Here is a 26,158-nt window from a genome sequence, read left to right as displayed (position 1 = left end):
TTACAACAGAAGTAAAACGTCCACAAATTTCAATTTACGTTCTGTGTAAAGCAAACGTGTAAAATGGATATTTTGAATAGCTGTGTCCAATAAATAACATACTATATAACAGGGTTGGCAAAAACCATGGTTTTTATTGAAAAATATTTTTTTTTTTTTGGTTTAAACTTTTTTTTCTTTGTTTGTTTGTTTAAATCATTTGCTCTATGTATTTATATCACATGTGGACAGAAATAAGTTTGTTTCACTTTGGTGTTATTATGCAACAACCGGGTTATGCTGGAAGGATTACATAAGCTTAAAGCGGAGTCCAAATCGTTTCTCGACTTACAGTACATCCGAAACAAATTGCCCTCCGTTTGAACTCGAAACCGGGACTAATTGGCCACAAATGCGATACGTCTGCCGACTCACTCACGAAGGACTCCTGATACGTTGTACTGATCTTTACATACTTGTTAATATAATTGTCAAGTCATTTCAAAAGGACAGTTGCACAAGTGAAACCATTATACAGAATTACATATGGACAATTTCAAAATACTGCAGAGTAAAGAACTAATTAAGTCCAAGTAAGTTCACCATGACTTTTATTAGTCCAAGTTAAAGAAATACGACGACTTAATTTGCATATCAGTAAGAAAAGTGAATAACGATAAGAATTAAGTCCACTTTGGCTCTGACCCATATATACATAAATAGATACCAAAGATACTTCTGATTTCAGTAAATGCCTCTCGTGGAGTTTGATGACCCCCCCCCCCTCCAAAAAAAAAAGTACGGTATTTCGATGTATTTTATCAATAGTAAACATTATTAAAACAAAACGATATTTAGAACTTTTCTTTGGTTGCAGTTGCATAACAATAATAACAAACTATTAAAAAAGTCGCAAAATATTCATAAACTTATAAAAAAAAAAAAGTTGCTTATGTAGTATAATCTCTGAGTAATGAATGGGGAATTTAGGTCTGAATACAATACGAATATGCGGGAGTGACATGTGATAACCCACAAATGTGTGTTCATCAAGATTTTACGAACACCTACACTTTTATGAACATTTTTCGTTTTTTGGTTTAAACCAGCCAACCCTGCTATGTAACACAGTAGAAAAAAGTACTTCAACATTCACTTTATACCTTACAAGCTGAATGAGACCGTACCTCTCCCACGGTATTGTTCACCACTCATATGACCTAGGATCGAACAGAGGGTACACCAATTAAGGTAAGTCCTCTGCCATTACGATCGCTGAGTATTAACATCTTAAAGAGAATACTGAACTTAACTTGATTTGTAGGTTTATTTGTATAATTCCTTTGTTCTTGCACCACAGCTTACCATTTATTATCTGACTTCATTCTACAAATTTCATTTTATAATGATCATATGATACGTTGTGTTTTAAATGAATGGGATGTGACATCTACTTGCATACAAAAAACTACACTAAGAATTCAGAAATCCTGTAGGTGGCCTCCTTATTCTATCATCCAGTATTCGCCCTTTCTAATTTTCTTTTTTTCTGTCTATAATAGTGCAACGTAAATAAAACTCACCTTCGTGTGGACAGTAAACTTCACTTTGTCCTTCTCACTTAAGGCATCGGATATATCCACTACCAGTGAATTATCGGTAAGATCGACCGTCTCGGATCGTCCAGGCTAAAAACAAAAAGTTGAAGAATATACATTACATTATTATTCTATTGACCCTTTTGACATTATTATAACAACCAATCATTCACTTAAGAAATGTAATCGTAACAAAACATGGCTATAATGCAATATATCAAATTAATATGTAAAAATAGTCTAGTACAAAATGCTGCTAACAGTTGAAGAAAACTGCGCTTACGGTTGTAAAGTTATCATGACAAGGAAATATCTATAGGGTGTTCCTGGAATAGATCGACTAACTTCTCATGTAAATGAAAATGAAATGAAATTTTTGAGTTTTACGTCCCACGGTTATACCGGCTAGGCTAAAGGAGACTGAAGATGAAGTGGGAGAAAACGGGAGAACCCCGAGAAAACCTACTCACACGGTGTTTGTCCACTACAAGGTTCACTTGCTGGGAGCATGATTTGAACCCGGGACCCCAAGCACCAGAGGTAACTCCTCATATGTTTAGGTTCTTAATACAAGGAAGAAGTTTATCTGCGACCTTGATAAGAAACTCCTAATTACGGAGCTGGGCCCAAGTTAAGGTAATTACTGGAAATAATCGTAGGGTGAGTATATTTAATAAAAGAACCAACAAACTACATGTGTGTTCAGGACATCAATACAAGAAAAAAGTTTATTCTCGCCTTTGCTCGGAAACGCGTAATTACGGAGATAAGATTAATTCGAAAAGTGGAATTAGTTGTTGGACGGCTTTTCTTGAATTGGTTCCATCTTTGAAATTAGGCGCTTCCGACCAATGCACAGACAAACTGTTTTCTTGTATTGAGGTCCTTAACACGTATGCTAAATATGTCGTTTGTTTTATTCAGTGTAGCCACCCTACGACCAAGTCTACCAATTACATTGGCCCCATTTCTGTAATTAGGCATTTCTGACCAAACGCGCAGATAATCTTTTTTCTTGTGATGATATCCCGAATATGTATGCGAAGTTTCTTAGTCTATTACCAGAACACTTTGTATAATAGTAATAGCAGATTCGTACTTTCATGATGTCCATAACATCGTAACAAATTACCATCCTTATCAAGTTCTCTCTTCAACCGCAGAAACAATTTGTATAACGTGCCAGACTTCAAAATGTATCATTGAGCAGAGTACGAATTACAAATTTTGTGTTTTCTTTCAAAACTAGTTGTCCGAGACAATAACTTAACTTATCCAACTCTATGAGACAGAAGATGTAGTAATTGTTAACCTGAAGATGGATTCAAAAAATGGACTGCAGAAACACTTCGATAATTTCATGAACGCTGTCAGGAATAGCATCCGGAGTTATTGTTGATTTAAATTCAGGATCCGTTTCAGCAGTAAGGCTGTATGACACGTTGACCTACAGCTTGACATGGGACTAACCACATGAGCTCCCGCCGGAAATCGAACCCGGAACTCCAGCGCCAAATACGCGTACTTTATCTACACAGTCACGAGGGAGCTCTAGCTTCCGAAGTAAACCACTTTTAAGGACATACAGTGTTCATCATAAAATGGTGAGATTTTTTAAGTAAAAAATAAATTGTAAATAACAGATTTGATACAAGTTGATTATTTATACTGTACGAAAACGATTATTGATTTAAGGTGCATCTAAAAAATAATAATAATTTGTGTTTGTAAGTTGGCTAGACGAGAACGTCTAACCTACAAGCTTATTCTACAAAATCTGGTCAAAAGTTTTGTCCTAAACCTGTACGAAAAATGCCAACAGTTAGAAATGATGTACGAAACTAATCTAGCTTTTTTTTTTGGCGGGGAGGGGGGGCTGAAGCCGTAATGTTGGTCGAACTTACAACACCATTACTGTCACTTGTTTCTTGCAGAATGAAGATAAAGTGGGGAAAGAAAGAAGACTGTGTTGCAGTTTTGGGTTTAAAGAAAAAATGAAATGAAATCTTTGAGTTTTACGTCCCACGGTTATGCCGGTTAGGCTAAAGGAGATGGTGATTATGAGAGATGAGTGAAATGGTGGAATGAAGAAAGTGGGAGGAAACGGGAGAACCCCGAGAAAAATGATACGAATAAATCACAGTATTCTTGTGGAAATAAATAATAAAAATTGATTGCAGATACTTATTCACTTACCCTCGTACATACATTTATCTGATATACATATCTCGGATGAGGATCATTTTTTAACTGTGTGTGTGTGGAGTAAATCATCCCTTAATACGGAGCTAAATTTAACGCTTATTCCTGACTAACTGGACATTATGGAAAAAGGTTAAAGGAAAATATACATATTACTGTACCAAAACCGACTGAATTTTGTAAAAATTATCCTGGATCTCTTAAGATTAAAAGAAAGAAAAGGAAAAAAAAAAGATGGGGTGTAAATCCACTACTTCATTGTTTAGTGATTTTAACATGCCGGGGATGACTGGGAAACCTCAACGAAAATGTACAACATACTACACCTAAATGGAACATGTTTTATAAAACGGATCGAAGGAAGAGTAAGTTCATCACTTTGTTCTAGGTAGATTTTAACCGCAAGTAGTGGGGATGATCACAATATCAATCATTCATATACGTAATGATACAGTATTATGAAACTATGTATAGGTGGAGCACTTGCTCGTTTTGTCACCTACGTTCCAACACGTAAAATAATATTTCCAATGAAAGCAAACACAGCGAACATAGTTCTCGCATCTCTAGCAGAATGAACAAGAAGAAGGAAAATACATAACAGCGTTTGCAACGGATATGAATGTCATTGTCTAGGAAATTCAGTCATGTTTCTTTAGAAAGAGTTTCGTAGGAGTGCTCATGTTAGCTCAGTGGTAGAACGCGAGACTTCTAATCGTAAGACTGAGTTCGGTTCCAGTTTTGGGACACTTTTCGGTTTGTAATGATGTATTCCTCAAAGCATGAATAATTATATAGAATAATCACATTAAATCAGTTATGTATTCATACAATTATTCTAGAGTTAATAATTATTATGTTTAAAATATGACATCTAAAATGTGGTGGGTGTTGACAGAACGTCGCTATATTATATTTGAATATTAAATACAAATTAAGTACAACGTGTAATGGAAGTACATTAAGTGTGCGTTGTGAATTTGTCTGCATGTACCTGTCATATGGCAGTTACCTCATTTCCTCATTACAGCATGGGATTTACTTTTTTAAAGATAGTATTATAATCGCTAAATATGAAACATTTGCATCTGGCGTTTATTTAATTCACTTTCGCATATTATTATTCGCCTAATGCACGATCACAGTTATTCCGAGTAAAATGCACCAATTATTATATAATTTAAGTAAAGTGGTTTGTTCTAATCTTTTGAAACTATTAGCGTTTCTCCTCATACTTGATGAGAAACAAACGTACGTAATGGTATTTCGTTAAAGACTTCCAACCTGAGGTTTTGTGACATATCTTGTATAAGAACCAGCGATGGGAGAATAGATAGCATTACGAAGTCACTAACTCAAGTTTACGAATTCCAGAATATCAAAATTTCGGAATTTCGCAAATGTAGAAAGTGGAAATCTCATAATGAAAAATATGAAACCTGACTAAAACTTGACGGTTGTAGAAAATCAACTATATAAATCATCACTTTCACTAGTTGAGTAATAAAAGTTCAATTCGACAACTGCATTGCCATTCTCTGATTGTGTGTTTAAAATTTGCTACACTGAGACTGCTAGATTTCGAAATATCTCAAATTTAATACATTTTCAACGCGTGTGAGATTCATTGTCATCAAACACCAGAAATCCAAAGTCACGTTTTCTTCAGAATGAGTTTGTAAATGTGTTTATGTTAGCTCACTGGTAGAGCGCGCGATTTCTAATAGTTAGATTTTAAGTTCAAATCCACCAGACTTTTTCTTTATTAGTATAACTAATAAAAATATGATACAAGGAGTGGTTTCTATGAGTAACATCTTCACAAATGTTAAGGTAACCATAAAGACAACGGCTATTGTGAGAGTTAGGGTAGGGACACTAACTTTGTGTCCAACCCCTTTTGCATTTATTACACGTTCCACTTTTCTGGGCATGGAATCTCTCATATGCCGAGAAATCTATCTCCTTCCAGTATCTCCAGCCATACCTCGGTAACAAGGCCTCACAAGTCTTCCCAAGTCCTTGGTGGATCTGCCTTAAGCAACTGTCCCTTCGAGTACGATTTACCTCTTCCGACATATTTTCCATGGGATTGAAGTCTGTTCCCCGAAGTGGCCAGTCAATCTCAGGCTGACCTGTGAATCATTCCTGAACCACACGGAAAGTATATATTGGGGTCTGGTCTTACCGGAATAGAAATGATAAAATGAGGCTGAAGTCTTTGTGCTGATGGCACCATGATGTGTAACTACTAAGCACTGCCCACGTGCGCTTGAATTCTGTGAAGCTATTCTGCACCGCGATTGGATATCAACCGCAACATGGAACAGACATGACCACTGCGATTGCAACCAGCTACATATTTAGCGACACAGCGGACGCCCCTCGAACGATCCACACAACTGCGCCCCATATTTGATATGAACATGGATTAATCTAAGAAAACTACGTTTTCCCAGTCGCCATCCACAATCACATGTGCAAATGCAAAGGAGGCAAAATTTGTGCTTCTAACTTTTTCTACGTTTTACATTCAAGGCAGCAACACAGCCACATAACAGAGCATTGTAAAGCCTTTGGAACGCTATTTGTGTGCAACTAAGGAAGTGGGAAGTTTTCCTTAGCTGTCAAAACATCGGTGGGTCTAATTACGCTTCGTTTAGTAATCTCGCAGCTTCCGCTTCGGTAGACACATGAGGATGACCAGGGGATCTTAAAACTACTAGTCCGACCTGTAGTACAATATTGCCGGATCCATCGTCTTACTGCAGCGGCTGAGATATTTATTCGTATGCCAGTTCCAGTTTAGCTCCCCCATAAGATAATTAGAGCTCGTAGCTGGCATGCGATTGGTTACTTTGCAGCGCACGTCCATTGTAGGGAACGATTTTGTCATCATTCGTACAATGAATTTTAAAATAGTGCAAGGAATATAATAACAGCAAGAATAGTTTCCAGAAATGAAATTCCATAATAATAAAGCTGTTTTAACAAAGTGAATTGTTACACTGTCTTCATACATACAAAAAATAATTCTGGATTAAACCTCGAAAAAGCATCCACAGACTTGTTGTTACGAAATCAATATCCCTTACGCAAGAAGTAAGTTTGTTTTATTATTACTAACCTAAACCAATCTAATTTTCATTTGAAATCACTAATGTACAGGGTGGCCAAAAAGGAGTTATACAGTCCCGTCCCGTATTTTGTATCATTTCTTATTGTTATCAAACAGGTAGACCTCCTTTCTTTATTATTTATTCTTAACATCCTTTTACTTATAACTTAAGCCCGAAGCAAATAAACCCACAAACTAGAACGTTATGCTTGATCAATGCAGGGGTGTATACCTACTTTTGGGACACCCTGTACAATAAAATGCTCCACTTAGCATAACTCAATCTGATGATGTTTTAAAAAGATAAATCTTGAAAATATTTATTTGGTTATAAATAGTGCATTGTTAAAGACTTGGTTTCTAACATAGTGCCACAGTGACACAGGTGCGAGTTCTGGTCCAGCTAAGTATTTTGTACTACTAGTAAATAATACAATAACTGCTCTTCATCAAAGGACAAAAGTATAGAATTTGCAAGCACGCAACCAGTGTTACCTACGATTTCAAACTAAGCATGACATTGGAAAAAGTTTTTAACAAGACATACAAAGTAGTAAAGAATTCTAACCACTGAAGAAGACTTCCAGACACAACTGGTGTAAATTTCCTTTCTTCTGATGCTGCCGAATAAAATTATTATAACACGATCTTAGAAAAAACCGTGTCCAATGTAATACAACTATTAACGTGTTGGATTTTGAATCTGTAGGTTGAGATTCCATCCCAGCTAAGCTACGACTTTTGTTTTTCATAGTGGATCAGAATCATGTCACCTTTGTTTTGTATCAGAATCATGTCCTGGCTACGAAATGCAAATCGTTGAACAATCGAGATTAATAAACTTGTGTATTATCGTAATACAGCAACGAAAATGTTCGACGTTTAATCTACTGATATTCACTTTCCTTCATCATCTTCCTTTTTTAGGTCTTTTCGAGTCTGACTCTTCCTTTAGTTGTCTTTCTCTGTTTTTATTTACTTACGTGTAAAATAGGGAAAGAGTGTGATGTGTAAAATAGAAAGAGGAAGGAAGGATAACTGTGGGCGTTCCTACATTTAATCCTTTTATCCCCATTCTTCTGTTTCTCTCGTCTCTCCATATATATTTTTGTGTGTGATGAGCAGAGAAAAGACATTTACAATATGATGCACAAAATAGATAATATAATAGCATTAATATTAACTGAAAAATAAGTATTAATAATGCAACTGCACGTTAAAGTTGAATTGTTAATGTCTTTCGTTTAAATGACAAAATTCGTGAACGCGTGGTCTATCGTTTTGCGCATGGTGAAATTTCATAAAGGCAATAAATTCAAAATTTTATCAGTAACGATATGATCTTAGACGAGTCCTGTGTAGGGCCGCAGTGGCTTAATGGTAGAGTTCACTTCTGTTGCCATGGGTCACCCTTTCTCATTACAGAAACTGAAGTTCGATCCCTTCTCATACCATGTGGATTTTGTGGGGTACAAACACCGTGTGTGTGTGTTTTCTCAAGGCTATCCAGTTTCCTCCCAAGCTCATCATTCCACCAATTCATCCTCTCATCATCCGTCCGGCCTGAGCCAAAGCTGCCTAAAGGACTTAAAAATTATATTCAAATTATAGAATTCTGGTAAGGTGTAAATGGAACAGCAGTCTTAAAATTACATGGTTCTATATCACTGAAAGAAATATTTAACAAACTTACAACCAAGCACTACAAAACCAAAGAAGTTACCGAAACGTTGAAATTCAATAAATCTTTTATACATTAAAAACTTAAACCGGACTATCCTGACCCGCGGTCTAGTGGTTAACGTCTCTAAATTGGTATTAACAGCTGCCAGTCATCATGACTGAAGCTTTCCACCATGATATTGTAACACCACACATAGTACAGAATACTCCAGGAATAGATCCGGTGTTGAATATCCGAGATTTGGTGAAAAACCTAGAAGTGGTTCTCACCGTGTTTGTTTTGCGGGAACCCTAACGCCCTTACCTTTGTTTCTAGGCTCACAACTAATCCTGAGGAATTATAGCAACTTCTCAAAGAGAAGTCTCGAAAGCAGTATCCTCGAATGAATACAATCAAGAGATTTCAGTTGGTTCGACTCAACAGCCTTCAGAACATTTTCAATGCTAGAAAAGTTAACTACACCACAAGAATTCTCAACGGTATGCTCACGTTAGATCAGCAGACTACTGAAAATTAATTCCTTTATATTCGTCATTCTTATCAGCCATCCAGACTTACTAGTGTGCCACGACACTCCGGTTGATAATTACTGAATTAAATGCATTTCTTGCGTATAGGGGAAAATAGCTGATTATCTAATAAGGCTGCTTGCAAAGTTTCATTCATTAGATTGTGAAACAACTCGCAACAACGAGGTCAGCCTTTTTTAGAATAGGCTGTACATTGTTCCAGTCCACTTTTTTAAACGCATATGTTATGTGTTGATTTAACGTATATAAAACAATGTTGTTACTTAAAAAAAAAACACCGGAACACTATCACTTATGGCAACGTGTAGAAAAAAAAGGACAACTCTTAATTGGCTTCCATCACCTCTCTGTCATTCAACGCTTTTTCTTTTAAATACAGTACAAGCTTACTTTCTTACTGCAAATACTTACTAACACTAATATCAAACAATAATTATACACTAACGAGATTTTTAATACGAGGGTCACTACGAAAGTTTTGAGATACGCATTATTGTGGCACAGTATTTGAATTCCAACAATTGCGTTCGGTAGTGGTATCCAAAGCGAAGCAAGTTTCAACTCGCCTCGCTTATCGGCGTGGCCGTATCGCCTTCACTTGTTCGTTGATGTGAGCAGTATTCGGCTGTCTAGAATGGAGCTCGAAAGGGAACATTTTCGGGCAATGATCCTTTACGATTTCAAAAGTGGTTTGAACGAGACACAAAGCCTTGACCGTTTGCAGGGGGCATTCGGGGACCTTCCTCCTTCCCGTGCTACAATTTTTCGGTGGTTTGGTGAATTCAGAACATCGCTTGAAGATGAAGAGAGAGCTGAACGTCCGGCAACAGCTGTGTCAGACGAAAACGTTGCCGCTGTGGAACAAAGGACTCGAGAAAATCCTCGAACAACTTTCAAGGACATTGAATCTACAATGAACATTGGATTGCCAGCAGTAACAAAAATTATTTCATGATCATCTTCGGCTTAGGAAGGTTTCATCTCGTTGGGTGTCTCACACTTTGACTGAACAGCAGAAGCGCATGCGTGTGAAATGGTGTGAAGAAATGCTTGCAAGATTTGATGGAGGCAATTCTCGACGCGTCTCTGACATTGTTACTGGTGATGAGACTTGGATCTATCAATTTGACCCTGAAAATAAACGCCAGTCTACAGTTTGGATCTTTCCAGACGAAAATCCACCCATGAAAGTGAAGCGACCGCGAAGTGTGGGGAAGAAGATGGTCACAACTTTCTTCTCCAAATCTGGCCATATTGCAACTGTTCCACTTGAAGAACAAAGGACTGTTACTGCTCAGTGGTACACCACTGTTTGCCCAACAAAACTGTTCCAAAAGCTTCGGGAACGGCGTCCAAGAACTGGATAGCGTGGGATCCTGCTTCATCATAACAAGTCCGCACACACGGTCAACATCACAATTCAGTTTTTAGAATCTACGGAGGTTAAACTTATGACTCATCCGCCGTATAGCCCTGACCTGGCCCCGCGTGATTTTTTCCTGTTCCCCAGGATCAAAGATCTCATGCGTGGGAAGAGATTTTGCAGCCCTAAAGAAGCTGTGGTGGCTTACGAGAATGAACTTTCAACACTTGAAGAAAAAGACTGGCAACATTGCTTCCAAAAGTGGTTTTCGAGGATGCAAAAGTGTGTACAGTGCAATGGTGAATACTTTAGAAAATGTAAGTGTTAAATTGATTTCAAGTATGTAAGTTATTTCACATCTCAAAACTTTCGTAGTGACCCTCGTATCTGGGCATACACTCATACACAATAAAACATTATCAACAGCAGTATCTTTATCTACAACCAACAATTCATAACTTATTTTATTCTTCAGTAGCATTTCAATTCCTGACTTGTTCTTTCAAAGTTTAAAGATTTAAAATCTTCTTGGTGCCCCTTAAGCTTCCTTATCTCTAAAGATAATTTTCTTTTCCAGCCTTTATCGTCAACTTTTTACAACAGTCTTGAATCTTTGAGGTTATTCATATCTTCCAAGGACAGCTAAAAACCCTTTGCGACTCCTCTGTGAAATATAGCAATTTTCCTGACTTTTGGTATATTTTTAAGCATTATTCTGAATCATTTTAATTTCTCTGACTTTCAAGGTCAGATGAACACTAAGTGAGGCTGCTAATTAGAAAATAAATTACGTTTGAAATGCTCATTTTTCTTTCCAAAATTTTATACATATGGAAAAGGGGTTTAAGGTACAAAACAGTTTACAGGTCAAACACGGTTCATAAGCAAGTAATCACAAGCAAAAAAAAAAATAAAATAAAATAAAATAAATAAAATAAAAATAAATAAATAAATAAATAAATAAATAAAACACAAGGAAAAAATACATGAAGATTTTTGAGAAAAAAAAAACTAAAACAATGTAACTCAATCCCCCTTCTGATTTAACATTCTCAAACTAAATTCAAGATGCTGGATTTCAAAATAGTCGCGATGAAATTATCGCCATCATAAAGCACTCTTAGGCTTTTTACTCATATCCAAATTTGGTCTCAATTCCTCAAATATTTCAAGTCTGTTTCCAGAATATGCCCTACACTGTTTTTGAGCAGTTATTTAGTAACGCAACTAATTGTACTTCCTTAGCATTCGAAAACTCAGAATTTTTATCCAACAGGATTTTTCTATCAACTTTCAGGTTCGTTATTGAACTAAAAGGAAAGTTATCTCCTGGTGATAAAACTTATTTTGTGACTCCATGTAATATACTCAAAACCTTTTTTATTTAGTTGCCCAATATTGTATTTTTAGATCTTCATCTTCAACCAGAGGAACAAGGTTCATGAAAGAGTCTTCCCTAAAACTTTATGCTTCAGTTGGTAATTGGTAAAAATTCGACACGAATAAGCTCCTTAGCCAGTAAGTTATGACGTTTTTCCTCCAACACGGTAGCAGTCACAAGTAGAAGCTAGTAAATAACATTTAGGAGTATTTTTCTTAAATTCTGGCATCCTGTATCTCCGGAATTATACGAACAGAAGAAAATTTTCACATAGGTTACTAACTTGTTGGTCCTAACAACTGTGCGAAGTGGCATGAAAAATTCAATAGGTACGTTTTATGGCCTGAGTGATTTACATGGAATAACCTATGTGCAATATTATTTTAAAAGAATATTGTATAAGTAATCAAGATAGGTGGGGATCTTAACTGAGATTCGTAATTATGTAGAAACACATTATCTAAAGTGGAAGGTTTTCAGCAAGTAACTGTCCATGAGGAAGCCATTACAAAATGAAATGAAGTACACTATGTAAAACTAGCTAGTGTTACTTCATGATGTACAATCATAAAAGTGTTTCCACATGTAAGGCATCTCCAAGAAAGTAAATGAGGAAAGTATATTTAGAAAGTACGAAGGGCAATGTCTACGACGTCGTCTCCACCTTTACGTGTCTTCGCGCTACAAATAGCAACGCCTTTGGCGTTTGCCCTCGCCAACATCTGGCTCCATCCGGTGTCTTCGTCGAACGGTAACCCTACATGCACGATCTCTAACCCGTGGTTAGAGGTACGAAAGCCCTTGTGAGGGTAATTAGTACAGGCAAAAAGTTATTTTATAACCAGTCGTGAAGAAAATGATCAACTCTTTCTGTACTTAGTTATAGCGACTAACCTCTTCTACAGTCCACCTGAATCACGGACTAACTTCTCCCATAAACAACAATTTTTAAAGTAACTCCCTGAATATCGAAGTAAACACAAATCATATCAAATTGCAAATCTGCAACTACCAAATTGTACCTGACTATTTCTACTTCACCTTAACCCTAGAACTCCCAATGGGGTCCAATGGACCCCACGACTATGTTTGGCAGTTTACAGTTCGTATTGATTTAACTCGAATTCAATGTTACGCCGTTACTTTTAGTATTTTAGTTTGTTCTTTCCGTTACTTAAGTGTCATTTTATTTCCTTGTTATTTTCTCTGAAAAAATTAATGATATAGCATTGTTTACCAGATGGGGTCCAATGGAACCCATGATTTTGGATTCTTCTCTCTTGTTTCTTAAATGTTCAATAGTGGCGCCATGAATGTACTACTATTGTTAGTTATGAAATTCCTTATATTAGATCTTTGAAGTGCAAATTACGGTAAGATATAATACCAACAATGTAAAATAGCACAATGTACTGCAAGACAAGATTACGATGTTTACAATTTATTGTCAAAATATAAGTAAAATACAAATTCTAGCAGTCGATGTGACTGTTTTATTTTTTAAAATGGAATAACCGTTCAATGCAAAATAGACATCAAGACTGAAGTGCGATTTCGGAAATTTCTAGTGATTTCGGTAGTATTTCATGTACTGACAATAAGTGGAAGAGGACCAAAGTACCTCAATTGCTTCGTCGGGAAGAAAGTGGATTCTGAAGAAGACTGTGACTACTTTTCTTCAGATGATGACAATAAACCAGATGATGTTTTTTTTGGAAGAGGGTAACAGTGATAGTGGCTCAAATGTAAATAATAATGAACAGGAGGCATTGGGTCAGGTAATGAAGGGAGATTCTATGTCTCAAAAAGTGGTGAAATTTGGTAAGTTCAACCACGTACAGCGATTCAAGGTAGAATTCTAAGCAGAAACATTGTTAGTGAAAAGGTAGGACCTTTACGTTTTACAGCTAGATAATGTAACTCAAGATCATGGAGTCGCTCGGGTTGCCGTCCAATATTTTTCAAGATAATATAACGTAATAGATATGAATAAATCTTAATTTGATAATGCTGCCGAGTGACGCAGAAACAAGATCCTAAAATAAACTAGAGCTAATCAAGGAATTTTTTCGTATGTGGAATGAGAATTGGATCGAAGGACATGTGACATGACCATATATGACACTACAGAAGTAGCTGCTGATTTCCAGGGGCAGATGTCCGTTCAAAATGTACACACCTTCTAAATTAAGAGAGTATGGTATTAAAACTTGGGCTATATGTGACAGTACAATAACCTAAAATATGTCTGGAGGATGCAAGTATACACGGGGAAGAGCTCAGAAGATTCCAGAAAAAACAAGGTAGAAGAATGGTCACGGATCTCACGGAATATATTCAGAAGAGTGTCCGCAGTATCACGTGTGATATTTTTTCACAAGTTTAGAACTTGCACACTTTGCTTTCAAAGCATCTGACGTTGGTTGTTACAATACTACTGAAATAAATTCTTATACATTATGGACTTTCCAAAACATTTGTGACAGTCCAAATACTTCCAAGAATACAGCCAAGGATGAGCAAGCAGCAGCTCGAAAGAAAAATCGTTGTTGTATTTGTGACTGTGGAAAGGACAGACAAACCAGGTCAACTTGCACCAGGCGCAAAACCTGTGTTTGCAACAAACCTCCGAAAGTTTTGTGTGACATGTGCTTAAGCTCTTTGTAAAGAGTACGTTATTGGCTAAATATATTGGATCAATTCATTTAACTACTTGTGTATTCTGAGTTATAAAATCATTAACCTTTTCAGGACGAACGGCTCATCCCTTGAGCCAGCAATTCAAACCTCTCTAGCTCAGCTCCTAATTAACCTAGAGATATGATTTTGGTATGTATCTCTTCAGAAAGGATGGAACTTTCTAATCCTGTGTATATCATTCATGTAATGGGTCTCTCCGTGAAGGGGGAGGGGGGCAAAGTTGGGTGTTTATAGTGTTCCTTCTCTCCCTTCAGAATTTGGGGGGAGGTACCCCCCCTGATGGAGCTACAAGGATAAAAAATGGCATCCATAGAGACAAATGAACATACTAACTAGCCATACCCAGTCCATGACTTTTGGGCTTGAGAGGGGTGAATAGGAGGGGTATTGAATTTACCCTTTTTCTTATTGTATATTTTCTTATAAAGACAAAAAAAATATATTTCAAATTTGAGGAACTCTGGCAACATTGTTATTCATCGTACGCAAGAAAAAAAAAAACCTCACATTTACGACAGATATTTGGGACAATGATACACAAAAGTCAAACCCATCGGTTCAATACAAATGGAAAAGGAAATTCAGAACCCCACACCTACGTGACACATCCTGTATATTATTCAATATCCACTGTAATGTACTATAACGTTGACAGCCCTAGCGACATTCCTAATTATCACAGACACACAAACCATACCTCGTTGAAAACCTTATAGATTAGCCATTCCAACAATGTAACTTTTGTGTGTCTCGGGCCAAACCAGTAAAAGAAGAAGAAGACGAAAATCAAAATTTTGGGTGGAAAATCAAATTTTTCGAAATTTGTCGGACTATGGCAACTCTGTTATTTTTCGTACGCAAGGAAAAAAAAATCTCACATTTAGGCCAGACATTGGGAACAACGATATAAAAAAATGAATGGTGTAAGTGCAATAGGAGTGAAGAAAAAAATTCGGAACCTCGAACCTACGTGAATCATCCTCTATTTTTTTCGATAGATTGTGGTATACGCTAATATCGGCAGGCTTGGCCACGCTCCTAATTGTCACAAGCATATCAGCTATACCTCGTTGGAAAGCTTATGGAACAAACATTCCAACAAGGTAACTTTTGTGTGTCTCGAGCCAAACCAGTAAAAGAAGAAGAAGACGAAAGTCAAAATTTTGGGGGGTTCGAAATTTGTCAGACTATGGCAACACTGTTATTTGTCGTACGCAAGGAAAATAATTCTCACACTTGCGCCAGACATTGGAAACAACGATATAGAAAAATGAAGGGTTTAGGTGGAATAGGACTGAAGAAAAAAATTCGGAACGCCGACCCTACGTGAATCATCCTGTATGTTTTCGAGAGATTGGGTGATATCAATAAAACGGAGAAGTTACTCATTACGCCCAATTTTGAAGTAGTTACTCGCATTGGTATCAATAAAAAGAGAACTGAGCACTAGTCGTCTCGGCTGACCTCGGAGAAGCCCCGCCCTTTTGAAGTAACCACACCTCTATTCTCGAGCCGAGTAACTACTCCGCGTTTGATATCAATAAAAATGAAAGACTCCTCTGTGATGCTAGTAACTTCTCCAAATTTGTGGAGCAAGCTAAATAGGTGACTCCGTGCGAAATATGGCAGAGTATATGATTGTTTTACTACGTAGAAAAACTTATAAACTGCATAGAAATGTTGGAAATGGTGATTACAAAAAGCATTATAAGTTTATGAAAGAAAATGTAGTGATTAGCACAACATTTTTTAAGGAGAATCAACCGAAATTCGGGGTGGTGGACTACGTAATGATGAAAAGATGCGGGTTTTCTTCAAGGGCGCCGATCCTGTGGGGGCCCAGGCCCCCCAAAGCTCATGTGGGCCCCCTATTGTATTTATGAATATACAATATTTGGCATAATTAGAGTGCAATTTGTCTTAAAATACTGATATATATACCTGCTGCATCTGAATGCCCTCCCCCCCAAATTTACAGAGAAATCGGTGCTCTTGGTTTTCTTGCGTTACTTGAGTGATCCGGGATTCCAGGTCGGAATGTCAGGGGATTCTGGTGTGGCTCAAAGTACTGTCTATGACTACCTGAAAATGGATTGTTTCCGGAAGTGTGCGTAATATACAAACAGCAAAGGGAGTGGCAAGAACAATATACATTTCCGGGTGCTATCGGAGCACTTGACTATACACAATTGGCATTAAAGAAACCTAGTATTTTGGAGAGTAATACGTTAATAGGAAGAGCTATTTCGTGGCTAAGCGGTTAGCGTACATGCCTTTGGCATAGGAGACCCGCGTTCGATTCCCGGCAGGAGCTCATGTGGTTTGGATTCCATGTTAATCAGTGGGTTCTGTCTCATATAGGCACGCTACTGAAAAGGACGTTAAACTAATAATCAACTCAACTCAACGTTGATAGAAAGGGTGTATACATGAGAATGTATTTTGTTTATGTCAAGGCGAAAGGGGACACGTATGGTGTGGAAAATGCAATCAGATGGACGTGATTTATGACGTGGGTGGCTGGACTTTTTTAAAAAGAAAACAAAGGAGCCAAGTGTCTGATTTCGTTCTTAAAGCCAAACAATCTACAAAGACCTTGGACAACACGTGATATGCGCTTGTCGTGTTAATCTTGATATTGCTGGATTCCAATCAACATCCATCAGCTCAAATAGGTTCATTCCCATGGTTTCAGTATTACTTTCTTCTTTCCCGTTTTTTTCTTTCTTCTTTTTTATTTTTGTTTTATTCTCGCTCGAATATTAAAGATTCTATTTTGAATTTGTGTCTCAGTCGTAGATGTATTTGATATTTCGTTGCATTTCACTGTAATTACCTTCAAAGTTTCGGCTTTCCTTCGTTTACTTTCTGGTAGCTGTGACTTTGAAAGTACCACTGGAAACTCTTTTACAATATCCACAAATGCACTTTGATTGAAGCTATCGTTGCTACTTGCCCGTTTCATGGCTTTTAAGATACTACGCCATAGGTTAAAAACAACGAAATGACCGCGATGAATGGGAGAAATGAGTAATCACTACTTTTATTGATACGACTCAGTGCTACGTGCAGAGGAAGCGCGAGTAAACGTTCATAAATCTGGAGGAGACTAGACCTGAGTAGTGGCTTGTTTTATTGATACGAAATTAAGGGAGGAGATTACTCCAGGTGTAGTTACTCCGATTCTCGAGCAGGACTTCTCAGGAGTAGTTACTTATTTTTATTGATATCACCCATTGTGGTATAAGCTAACATTGGCAGACTTGGCCACGCTCCTAATTGTCAAAAACATATCAGCTATACCTCGGTGGAAAGCTTATAGAACAGACATTCTAACAAGATAACTTATTGAACAGACATACACACACACACACAGAGAGAGAGAGAGCGAAACGAAAACAGTTACCGTCAAATGGGGTGAATAGAAACAAAACTCCCAGATTAGTTTTGGATTTATCTGGACGATAAATTAATCAAGGAAACTGAAATTTCTTAACATAGTCTTATACGGCTAAAGTGTTCAGGGCAGAGACAAAATGATTTACTGAGTTGGGAACACTGAGGTAGACGGCAGTAGCATTAATGTGTTACTGAAATCTTACACAGTATTTTAGCGCTCCTCAAACTTTCTTGGTAAGTATGACATTTTCATATTTGTTGCATTTGAACATATGCCTATTTTGTAATTTGTTGTTTCATTTACTGACGTTCATAGTAAAAGTTTTCCTTTTGTAAATTATATGTAATCAAAATTTAACTTTACTGGGTTATTGTTATGATTTTCAATTAGTGTGGTGAATAGAAACACTTCTTGAGGAGTGGAAAATCCTTGAGAAAAAGGACCTGATAGGAATGAATCAACCATCTCTAAGAACAAATTTCCAAGTCTTCTGAAAAAAAAAAAAAAAGTGTGACAAACTGAAGGAGGAAAATATCAGGGCTGGATTTGAAAAGTGTGGAATTTTTCCTCTTTGTCGAGACCAAATACAAAGGATGCTGCCAAAAAGAGAGAACGAGCGAGAAGAAACAGAACAGCAAAACACATCTCAGACTGTAAACCGTTCCCTTATGGATCTTCTCTAGAGCATAAGAGAAGATGGAAAAATTAAACAAGGGAAGAAGAGAGTACGAATAGATGTTTCTGGTAAGAGTTTTGGTTTGTTTTCTGAAAATGATACATTTTCATCAAATCACAACGAAACTTAACTTACCCTTGTATTGTCGGAAGAGGAGAAAGACAGCGTTCCAGACGATCACAAACGATGATGGTGTTCTAAAGCTGGTGATTTTGCCGTGGTAAAGGTTTATGAGAAGCTAAAACTCGATGAGACTATTCACTACCCAAGTGCGAAAATGTGAACATGATGGATATGTGGGAGTGTTTTATAAGAGAGCACATAAACAATGAAATTTTCAGAAACTTCTGAAGAATCGTTCTTACTACATGAGGATATTGTTACGAAACTGTTGGGTTTTATTAGGAGTTCATCAGCACACTTTAAGTATATGATAAGTTTCGGGCTCCTTCGTGGCTAAGCGGTTAGCGTACGCGCCTTTGGCGTGGGAGATCCGAGTTCGATTCCCGGCGGGAGCCCATGTGGTTCAGATTCCACGTTAATCAGTAGGTCCACGTCTCATATAGCCTCGCTGCTGAACGGGACGTTAACCTCAAAATCAACTCAACTCATGATAAGTTTCCCTGGTGATTTCAGTGGTTTAAATCTTATTCAAATATAATCAAAACTGTATGGTCGTTTGTACCTATATTGTGCATTGTATTGTTTTATAAGGTTGTAACTTATGTAATACTGGTCTTATTGAACTTATATCTTGCAGGTATTAAATTAATAGTTCGTTTCAACAAATACGCTGTTTCTTTTTACTTTTCCAATTGTATAAAAGAAACAACAATGAAAATAAAGTCATTGTTTCTATTCACCCCTACGCATGGGGTGAACAGAAACATGAAGAAAAATCAAGGTGAAGAAAAGTGGAGTTGATAAATTAATATGACGTTTACTGAACTTCATTAGCATATTAAGACCTTTTTTCTGGAATAATCAGATACGCGAAATCTTTAACATCACCAGACTTATATACTCATATAGCCAAAAATGTGTTTCTATTCACCCCATTTGACGGTATCACCTCAGAACGCACCGTTCTATTTTTAGCCTGGTCAGAGTCAGCTGTAGCTATCAGTTGAATCTAAGGGTCGTAAATATGCATTTCTTTCAACTCCCTCCTTTGACAAGTTATTTAGTTTTAGAAAAAAATCTTCCTGACGAAGCAAAAGGAAAGAAAAGCAATGATCTTGCGACGAACAATATTAGGTGAACCAATGCGAGTTTATTCTCTGCCGTTAGTAAGAGTGCATTCCTACTGCACTTACACGGTTTATTTTTTGCACAATTGTTCACAATAACGGGAGTAAATGTGAGAATTATTTTTCTGGCATACGACAAACAACAGTGTTGCCATAGTCAGACAAATTTCGAAAAACTTGATTTTCCACCCAAAATTTTCATTTTTGTCTTCTTTTTCCTTTACTAGTTTGGCCCGACAGACACGAAAGTTATCTTGTTGGAATGTTTGTTCCATAAGCTTTCTAACGAGGTACAGCTGATATGTTTGTGACAATTAGGAGCGTGGCCAAGCCTGCCGACATTAGCGTATACCACAATCTATGGAAAAAAAAATACAGGATGATCCACGCAGATTCGGTGCTCCGAATTTTTTCCTCCATTTCTATTGCACCTACACCATTCATTTTTTTATATCATTATCCCCAATGTCTGGCGTACATGTGAGATTTTTTTTTTTCTTGCGTACGAGAAATAACAGCTTTGCCATAGTACGACAAATTTAAAAAAAATGGATTTTCCAACCAAAATTTTGATTTTCGTCTTCTTCTTCTTTTACTAATTTGCCCAAGAGACACGAAACTTGCCTTGTTGGAATGTGTGTGTTATACGGATTCCAACGAGGTATAGCTGATATGTTTGTGACAATCAGGAGCGTGGCCAAGCCTGCCGATATTAGCGTATACCACAATCTCTCGAACAAAATACAGGATGATTCACGTAGGTTCGGGGTTCCGAATTTTTTCCTCCATTCCTATTGTACCTAAACCCTTCATTTCTTAATATCATTGTTCCCAATGTCTGGCGTCAATGTAAGCATTTTTTTCCTTGCGTACGACAGATACCAGTGTTGCCATAGTCGGACAAATTTGGAAAAAATAGATTTTTTCGCAAAAATTTTGACTTTCGTCTTCTTCTTTTACTAGTTTGGTCCGAGAGGCACGAAAGTTACCCTGTTGAAATGGGTGTCTCATAAGGTTTCCAACGAGGTATAGCTGATATGCTTGTGACAATTAGGGGCATCACCAGACTTGCCAATGTTAGCGTATACCACAATCTATCGAAATAATACAGGATGATTCACGTAGGCTCGGTTTTCAGAATTTTTCCCTGCATTCCTATTGAATCTAATCCCTTCATTTTTTGATATCATTGTTTCCAGTGTCTGGCGTAAATCTGAGATAATTTTTGCTTGCGTACGGTATATATCAGCGTTGCCACAGTCTGACAAAATCTGAAGAATTGTATTTTTGAAAAAAAAAATATTTTCGTCGTCTTCTTCTTTTACTAATTTGGTCCGAGAGACACGAAAGTTACTTTGCTGAAATGTCTGTTCTATAAGGTTTCCAACGAGGTATGGTTTGTTTATGTGTGACATTTAGGGGCGTCGCCAAGCCTGCCAACGTAAGGGTAGACGAAAATTTCTCGGGAAAATAGGAACAGGATGATTCACCTAGATTCTATCTTCCGATTTTTTTTACCTAGCTATTGTACCTTTGCCCTTCATTTTTTGGTATAATTATTATCAATGTCTGGTTTACAGGTCAGAATATTTTATCTAGCATACGACTAGAAACAGCATTGCCATACTCTCACAAATTTCGAAAAAAAATTTTTTTTTCACTTTTTCTCTTTCTTTCTTCTTCTTCTTCTTCTTCTACCGGTTGGGTACAGCAGCGTCAAAGGTTATCTTTCTAGAATCTTTGTTTCATAAGCTTTCCAACAAGGTATAATTCATACCCATGGAAGAATTAGGAGGGGTGCTAGGGCCGCCAAAGTAAAGGTCTACGATTTTCTTGAAATCCCTGCCCGTTCTGAAAAGGTTAAAATGTTGTCTTTCAGCAAAGTAATATATTAAATATTAAATTGAAAATAAATTTTAATTATTCCAAAAATAAAAACTTTAGGAAATAAAATAATATCCTTATCCAGCATGTAAAATTATGTATTTGAATTATATTAACATTACAAATACTGACCACTAAACCACTGCGTACTGAGTAGTATGATGACAAAATCTAAAGATCTTTGTTAACTATTCCATTTCTCATTTATATGGAATAAAATTGCACTTGGATAATGCATTTTGAGTTCTGGGGCCCAATGGACCCCACTGGTATTTAACGTCAGTATTATATTCCGGGATTCTAAGGGCTAACACAACCTAAGAAGACTGCGTCAAATATAGTTTCTATCCTTCATACTTCCCCGACTTCAATATTTTCACTATTAATTGTTGGTTCTATTGAAATCTCTCAGTTTAACGTCTAAGATTATGCATTTAGGCTAAGGAAAATGGATGATTCTTCCGTTATTCACGGAAGAACTGGTGGAATAATAATGCGGAAGAAAGGGGTACCCAAGAAAACCCACGGACACTATATTGTCCATCATAAACTTACCTCAACAGAGATCAAACTATTTACTCCAGGCATCAGAGGTAAGCGCTCTACCACTGAGCCACCGTGCCCCGCTTGTTCTACATGGATATAATATTATCGAGAAATGCTGGTCAAGTTTAAGTACAAGACCTACGCTCAGCATAGACAAGACATGTTATAAGAAACAAATTTCTGCAGGCGGTTGAATTAAATAGTTAATAACAGAGTTATATTTTATGATAAAATAAGTAAGTGCATATGAAAAAGAAAAGAAAAAAGTATTTTCCCCGGCGTAGTATTTGTGCAGTGTACAAAAGCTGCATTTTCTTTTACAAGTGCAGAGTTACTACTGTGAAACCGATACAAGTGCTGTAGGAACTAGTTCAACTATGAAAACCCACATCACAGTACATATAAATGCAATATACAAGCACTAACTTAACTTACGCTACAAAAATAACATATTCTACTAACCTCATCTAACGTACACTACACTAACCTACGATCTGTATCTGAATAATTAGTTAATTTCCGTGAAACCATTACGATTACGATATCAAGTGTTTATGCCACTATTTCACGACGACGAACATTCCCCGACTGGGTTAACACCATTATTGCTTTTAGTACTTACCTACACAAGTTTGTTTGTGTTCTTTGCACTTTCCCCGCTTATGTACATATGCCCCGTCGCTGATATGCCCGTTCTCCACGGACGCACCACCACACGGGCCCCCTGGTGCACTCCTTTCCTCATTCGGTTAGATAGCATTCTTGCTTTTATTGGAAACCTAACACAAGTTGGATCTTGTTGTTTGCATAGTCCGTTGTCATAGCATACGTTCGTAAGCCGATCAGTTTGCACGCACATCAAGCTGTACGCAATTATTTGGACAGGCCAGGATAATAATAATCCAGAAAGTCTTAGGGAATTATTTGAAGCAAAAAAAAAAAAAAAAAGTTAAGACTATTTTAATTTGACGGATTATTGTAAACCTGCATTCACTATACTTTTTTCAAATCTGGATATCGTATTACAACTGCTTACGACCTCTCGATTTAGAAATATGGATCTGCCTTACATAGGAAAGCTCATTAAGACAACTGTAAATTACTCGGACTTTTTTCGTTCTTCATCTGCTCCTAATATTCCTATTAGATTACCATGTATCAGGGTTGGCTGGTGTAAACTAAGGTAAGTCTTAGTTTAAACTATGGTTTAAACCAGCTGATAAAAAAAAAAAAGAAAAAAAATGGTTTAAATTAAAAAACGAAAAATATTCGTAAAAGGGTAAATGTTCGTAAAATCCTGATGAACACACATTTGTGAGTTATCACGTTTCACTCTCTTATATTATAGTATTATATTCAGACCTAAGTTCTCCATTCATTACTCAAAGATATTAAAATATTAAACTACAAAAGCAACTTTATATATATATATATATATATATATATATATATATATATATAAGTTTATGAATGATTCTTTTGTGATTTTTTATAGTTTATTATTGTTAGGCAATTGCAATCGAAGAAAATTCTAAATATTCTATCGTTTTAATACTGTTTACTGTTGATAAAATACATTGAACTGCCGTACTTTTGGGGGAGAGGATCATATAAATATCACGAGAGGCATTTATTGAAATCAGAAGTATCTTTGGTATCTATTTATGTATAAATTGGTCAGAGCCAAAGTGGACTCAAATAATGTGCATCTTTATTCACTTTTCTTACTGATATGCAAATTAAGTTATGGCATTTCTTTAACTTGGACAAATAAAAGTCGTAGTGAACTAACTTGACTAAATTATTAGTCCTGTACTCTGCAGTATTTTGAAATTGTCCATATGTAATTCTGTACATTGGTTTCACTTCTGCAACTGTATCTTTTTGCCCTTTCGAAATGACTCTTGATAATTACATTAACAAGTATGTAAAGATCAGTACAACGTATTTTTATCAGGAGTCCTTCGTGTGTGAGTCGGCAGACGTATCGGCCTATGTTTAGCAGAAGGGGTCCATCTCTCTTCTCTAAAAAATATTACAATTTTGGTAATTTCTGTTCGCATTCGGTCAGTTTAGGGTAGGGTTGGTTAGTTTAAGTTAGGTTAGTTTAGTTTAGTTTGTTATATGTTATATTAGTGTGGGAGTCCCGCATAATTTTCCAAAAAATCATAGAATTTCGCTTATTTCTACTAATATTACGTTAGTTTAGGTTAGTTCAGGTTAGCTTACGTTAGTTTATGTTAGATTTGGTTATGTTATGTTACGTCTAAGTACTTGCATCACTCATTTCTCCTGTAAATTTTGTTCTTTTTACGTGTTTCTGGACACCTTGTACTAAACATACCCCGACGTATCGCATTTATGTCCAATCGGTCCCGGTTTCGAGTTCAAATGGAGGCCAATTTCGCTCGGATGTAAGCTGAAAAGCTGTTTTTATTCCGCTTTAATCGTATGTGACCTCTTTCAGCATAACCTGGTTGTTCTATAATAACACAAAGACGAAACAAACTTATGTCTGTCCGTATGATATAAATACATAGAGCAAATTATGTAAAATGAAATGAAAATCTTTGAGTTTTACGTCCCACGGATATGCCGGTCAAGCTAAAGGAGACGGTGATAATGAGAGATGAGTGAAATGGTAGAATGAAAAAAGTGGGAGGAAACGGGAGAACCCCGAGAAAATCCACGAGCACGGTGTTTGTCCACCACAAAGTTCACTTGGCGGGGGCTGGGATCGAGCCCGGGACCCCAAGCACCAGAGGTGAACGCTCTACCACTGAGCCACCGCGCCCCCCTGAGCAAATTATGTAAACCAGATAAACCTGGTTTAAACAAAAAAAAAATCAGGTTTAAACCAAAAAAAAACTGGTTTTTTGGTCTTTTCAATAAAAACCATGGTTTTTGCCAACCCTGCCATGTATTTGATAAATCTAAATAAAACTGACAAACCGGTTTACATGTACCTGTATAAATAACATCTGTCAAACAGTATGGTTATTGTAATAATTGCCATTCCTTGCACTATATCAAGTAAAGTATATTTACATTCCTCCTACATAAAATGTTCGTTAATTAACATGAATGACATTTGAACTAAACTTACTTAGCTTTCAGTTAGAGTAAGAAGCAACAGATATTATTCATGTTAAAAACAATTTTGAGTTAATTCTATCGAACATTTAATACTGCGGGAAACTAAGTGTCTCTCACCTTTCTATTATCATCATTCAGGAGTTCTGGGCCGTCATCAATCCCATCCTGCAACATTTGAAACAAAGCAAATTAATACGTATATTAGTATAAACAAACTATAAAAACAATAATTTGTAATTATTTCTTCCACCTACCATCATGGCTGCTGGCGACGTTCACGTGACCCGTAGATACGCGTAAAGCAAGTTGACCTGTCAAGTGTCAAGCTTTACAAGATTTCCTTTACGTTAAACGAATTCACTACTGAAACTAGCTATTTCACTCGATCTCAAAAGCTAAATTGTCTTATAAAAATAATAGCTCATATGCGAACAGACAAGTGCTTTGCCGACTCCGTAACAATTGCAGTTACACTAAAAACAACAGAATAACGAAATATCACTTGATTCGTAAACGCCCCCAAATGACACCATAGACATTGAAAATATTTTCAAGAGTCGTGACTATTGATTTTTCAGGCTCATTTTTATTTATTTTAGACTTGCTAACTATGATTTGCATAAAGGTTGGAAAATCGGTGCTGGATTACTTTTGACACATCACATTTTGCAAAGATATACAGGTAAAATTGAATACTTTGTATGAAAGGACGTATTTATAAAGAACAAACTTCTGCAAGCCACAGAATTTT

The 26,158-nt window shown here is 36.7% G+C and overlaps 1 protein-coding gene across 3 annotated transcripts in view; it reads right to left on the bottom strand.

Moving 5' to 3' along the window:
- The window catches only part of Snx6 (sorting nexin 6), a 67,503-nt gene extending 41,596 nt beyond the window's left edge, over positions 1-25,907 (bottom strand). The window contains exons 1-3 of one of the 3 annotated variants that reach the window (XM_081725606.1): positions 25,662-25,905; positions 25,525-25,572; positions 1,563-1,667 (exon numbers count right to left, since the gene is read on the bottom strand). In XM_081725606.1, coding sequence (XP_081581732.1) covers positions 1,563-1,667; positions 25,525-25,572; positions 25,662-25,667 — 159 coding nt within the window. In that variant the 5' untranslated portion in view covers positions 25,668-25,905. Of the gene's footprint in view, positions 1-1,562; positions 1,668-25,524; positions 25,573-25,661 lie in introns of all 3 variants that reach the window. The other 2 variants (XM_081725607.1, XM_081725608.1) reach the window with 2 other exon arrangements.
- Positions 25,908-26,158: the final 251 nt, after the last annotated feature.

This window comes from Thermobia domestica, chromosome 9 (genome assembly GCF_964235325.1).
Source record: "Thermobia domestica chromosome 9, izTheDome1.hap1.1, whole genome shotgun sequence".
NCBI classification, from domain to species: Eukaryota; Metazoa; Arthropoda; class Insecta; order Zygentoma; family Lepismatidae; genus Thermobia; species Thermobia domestica.
This window is presented reverse-complemented; position numbering and strand designations above follow the sequence as displayed.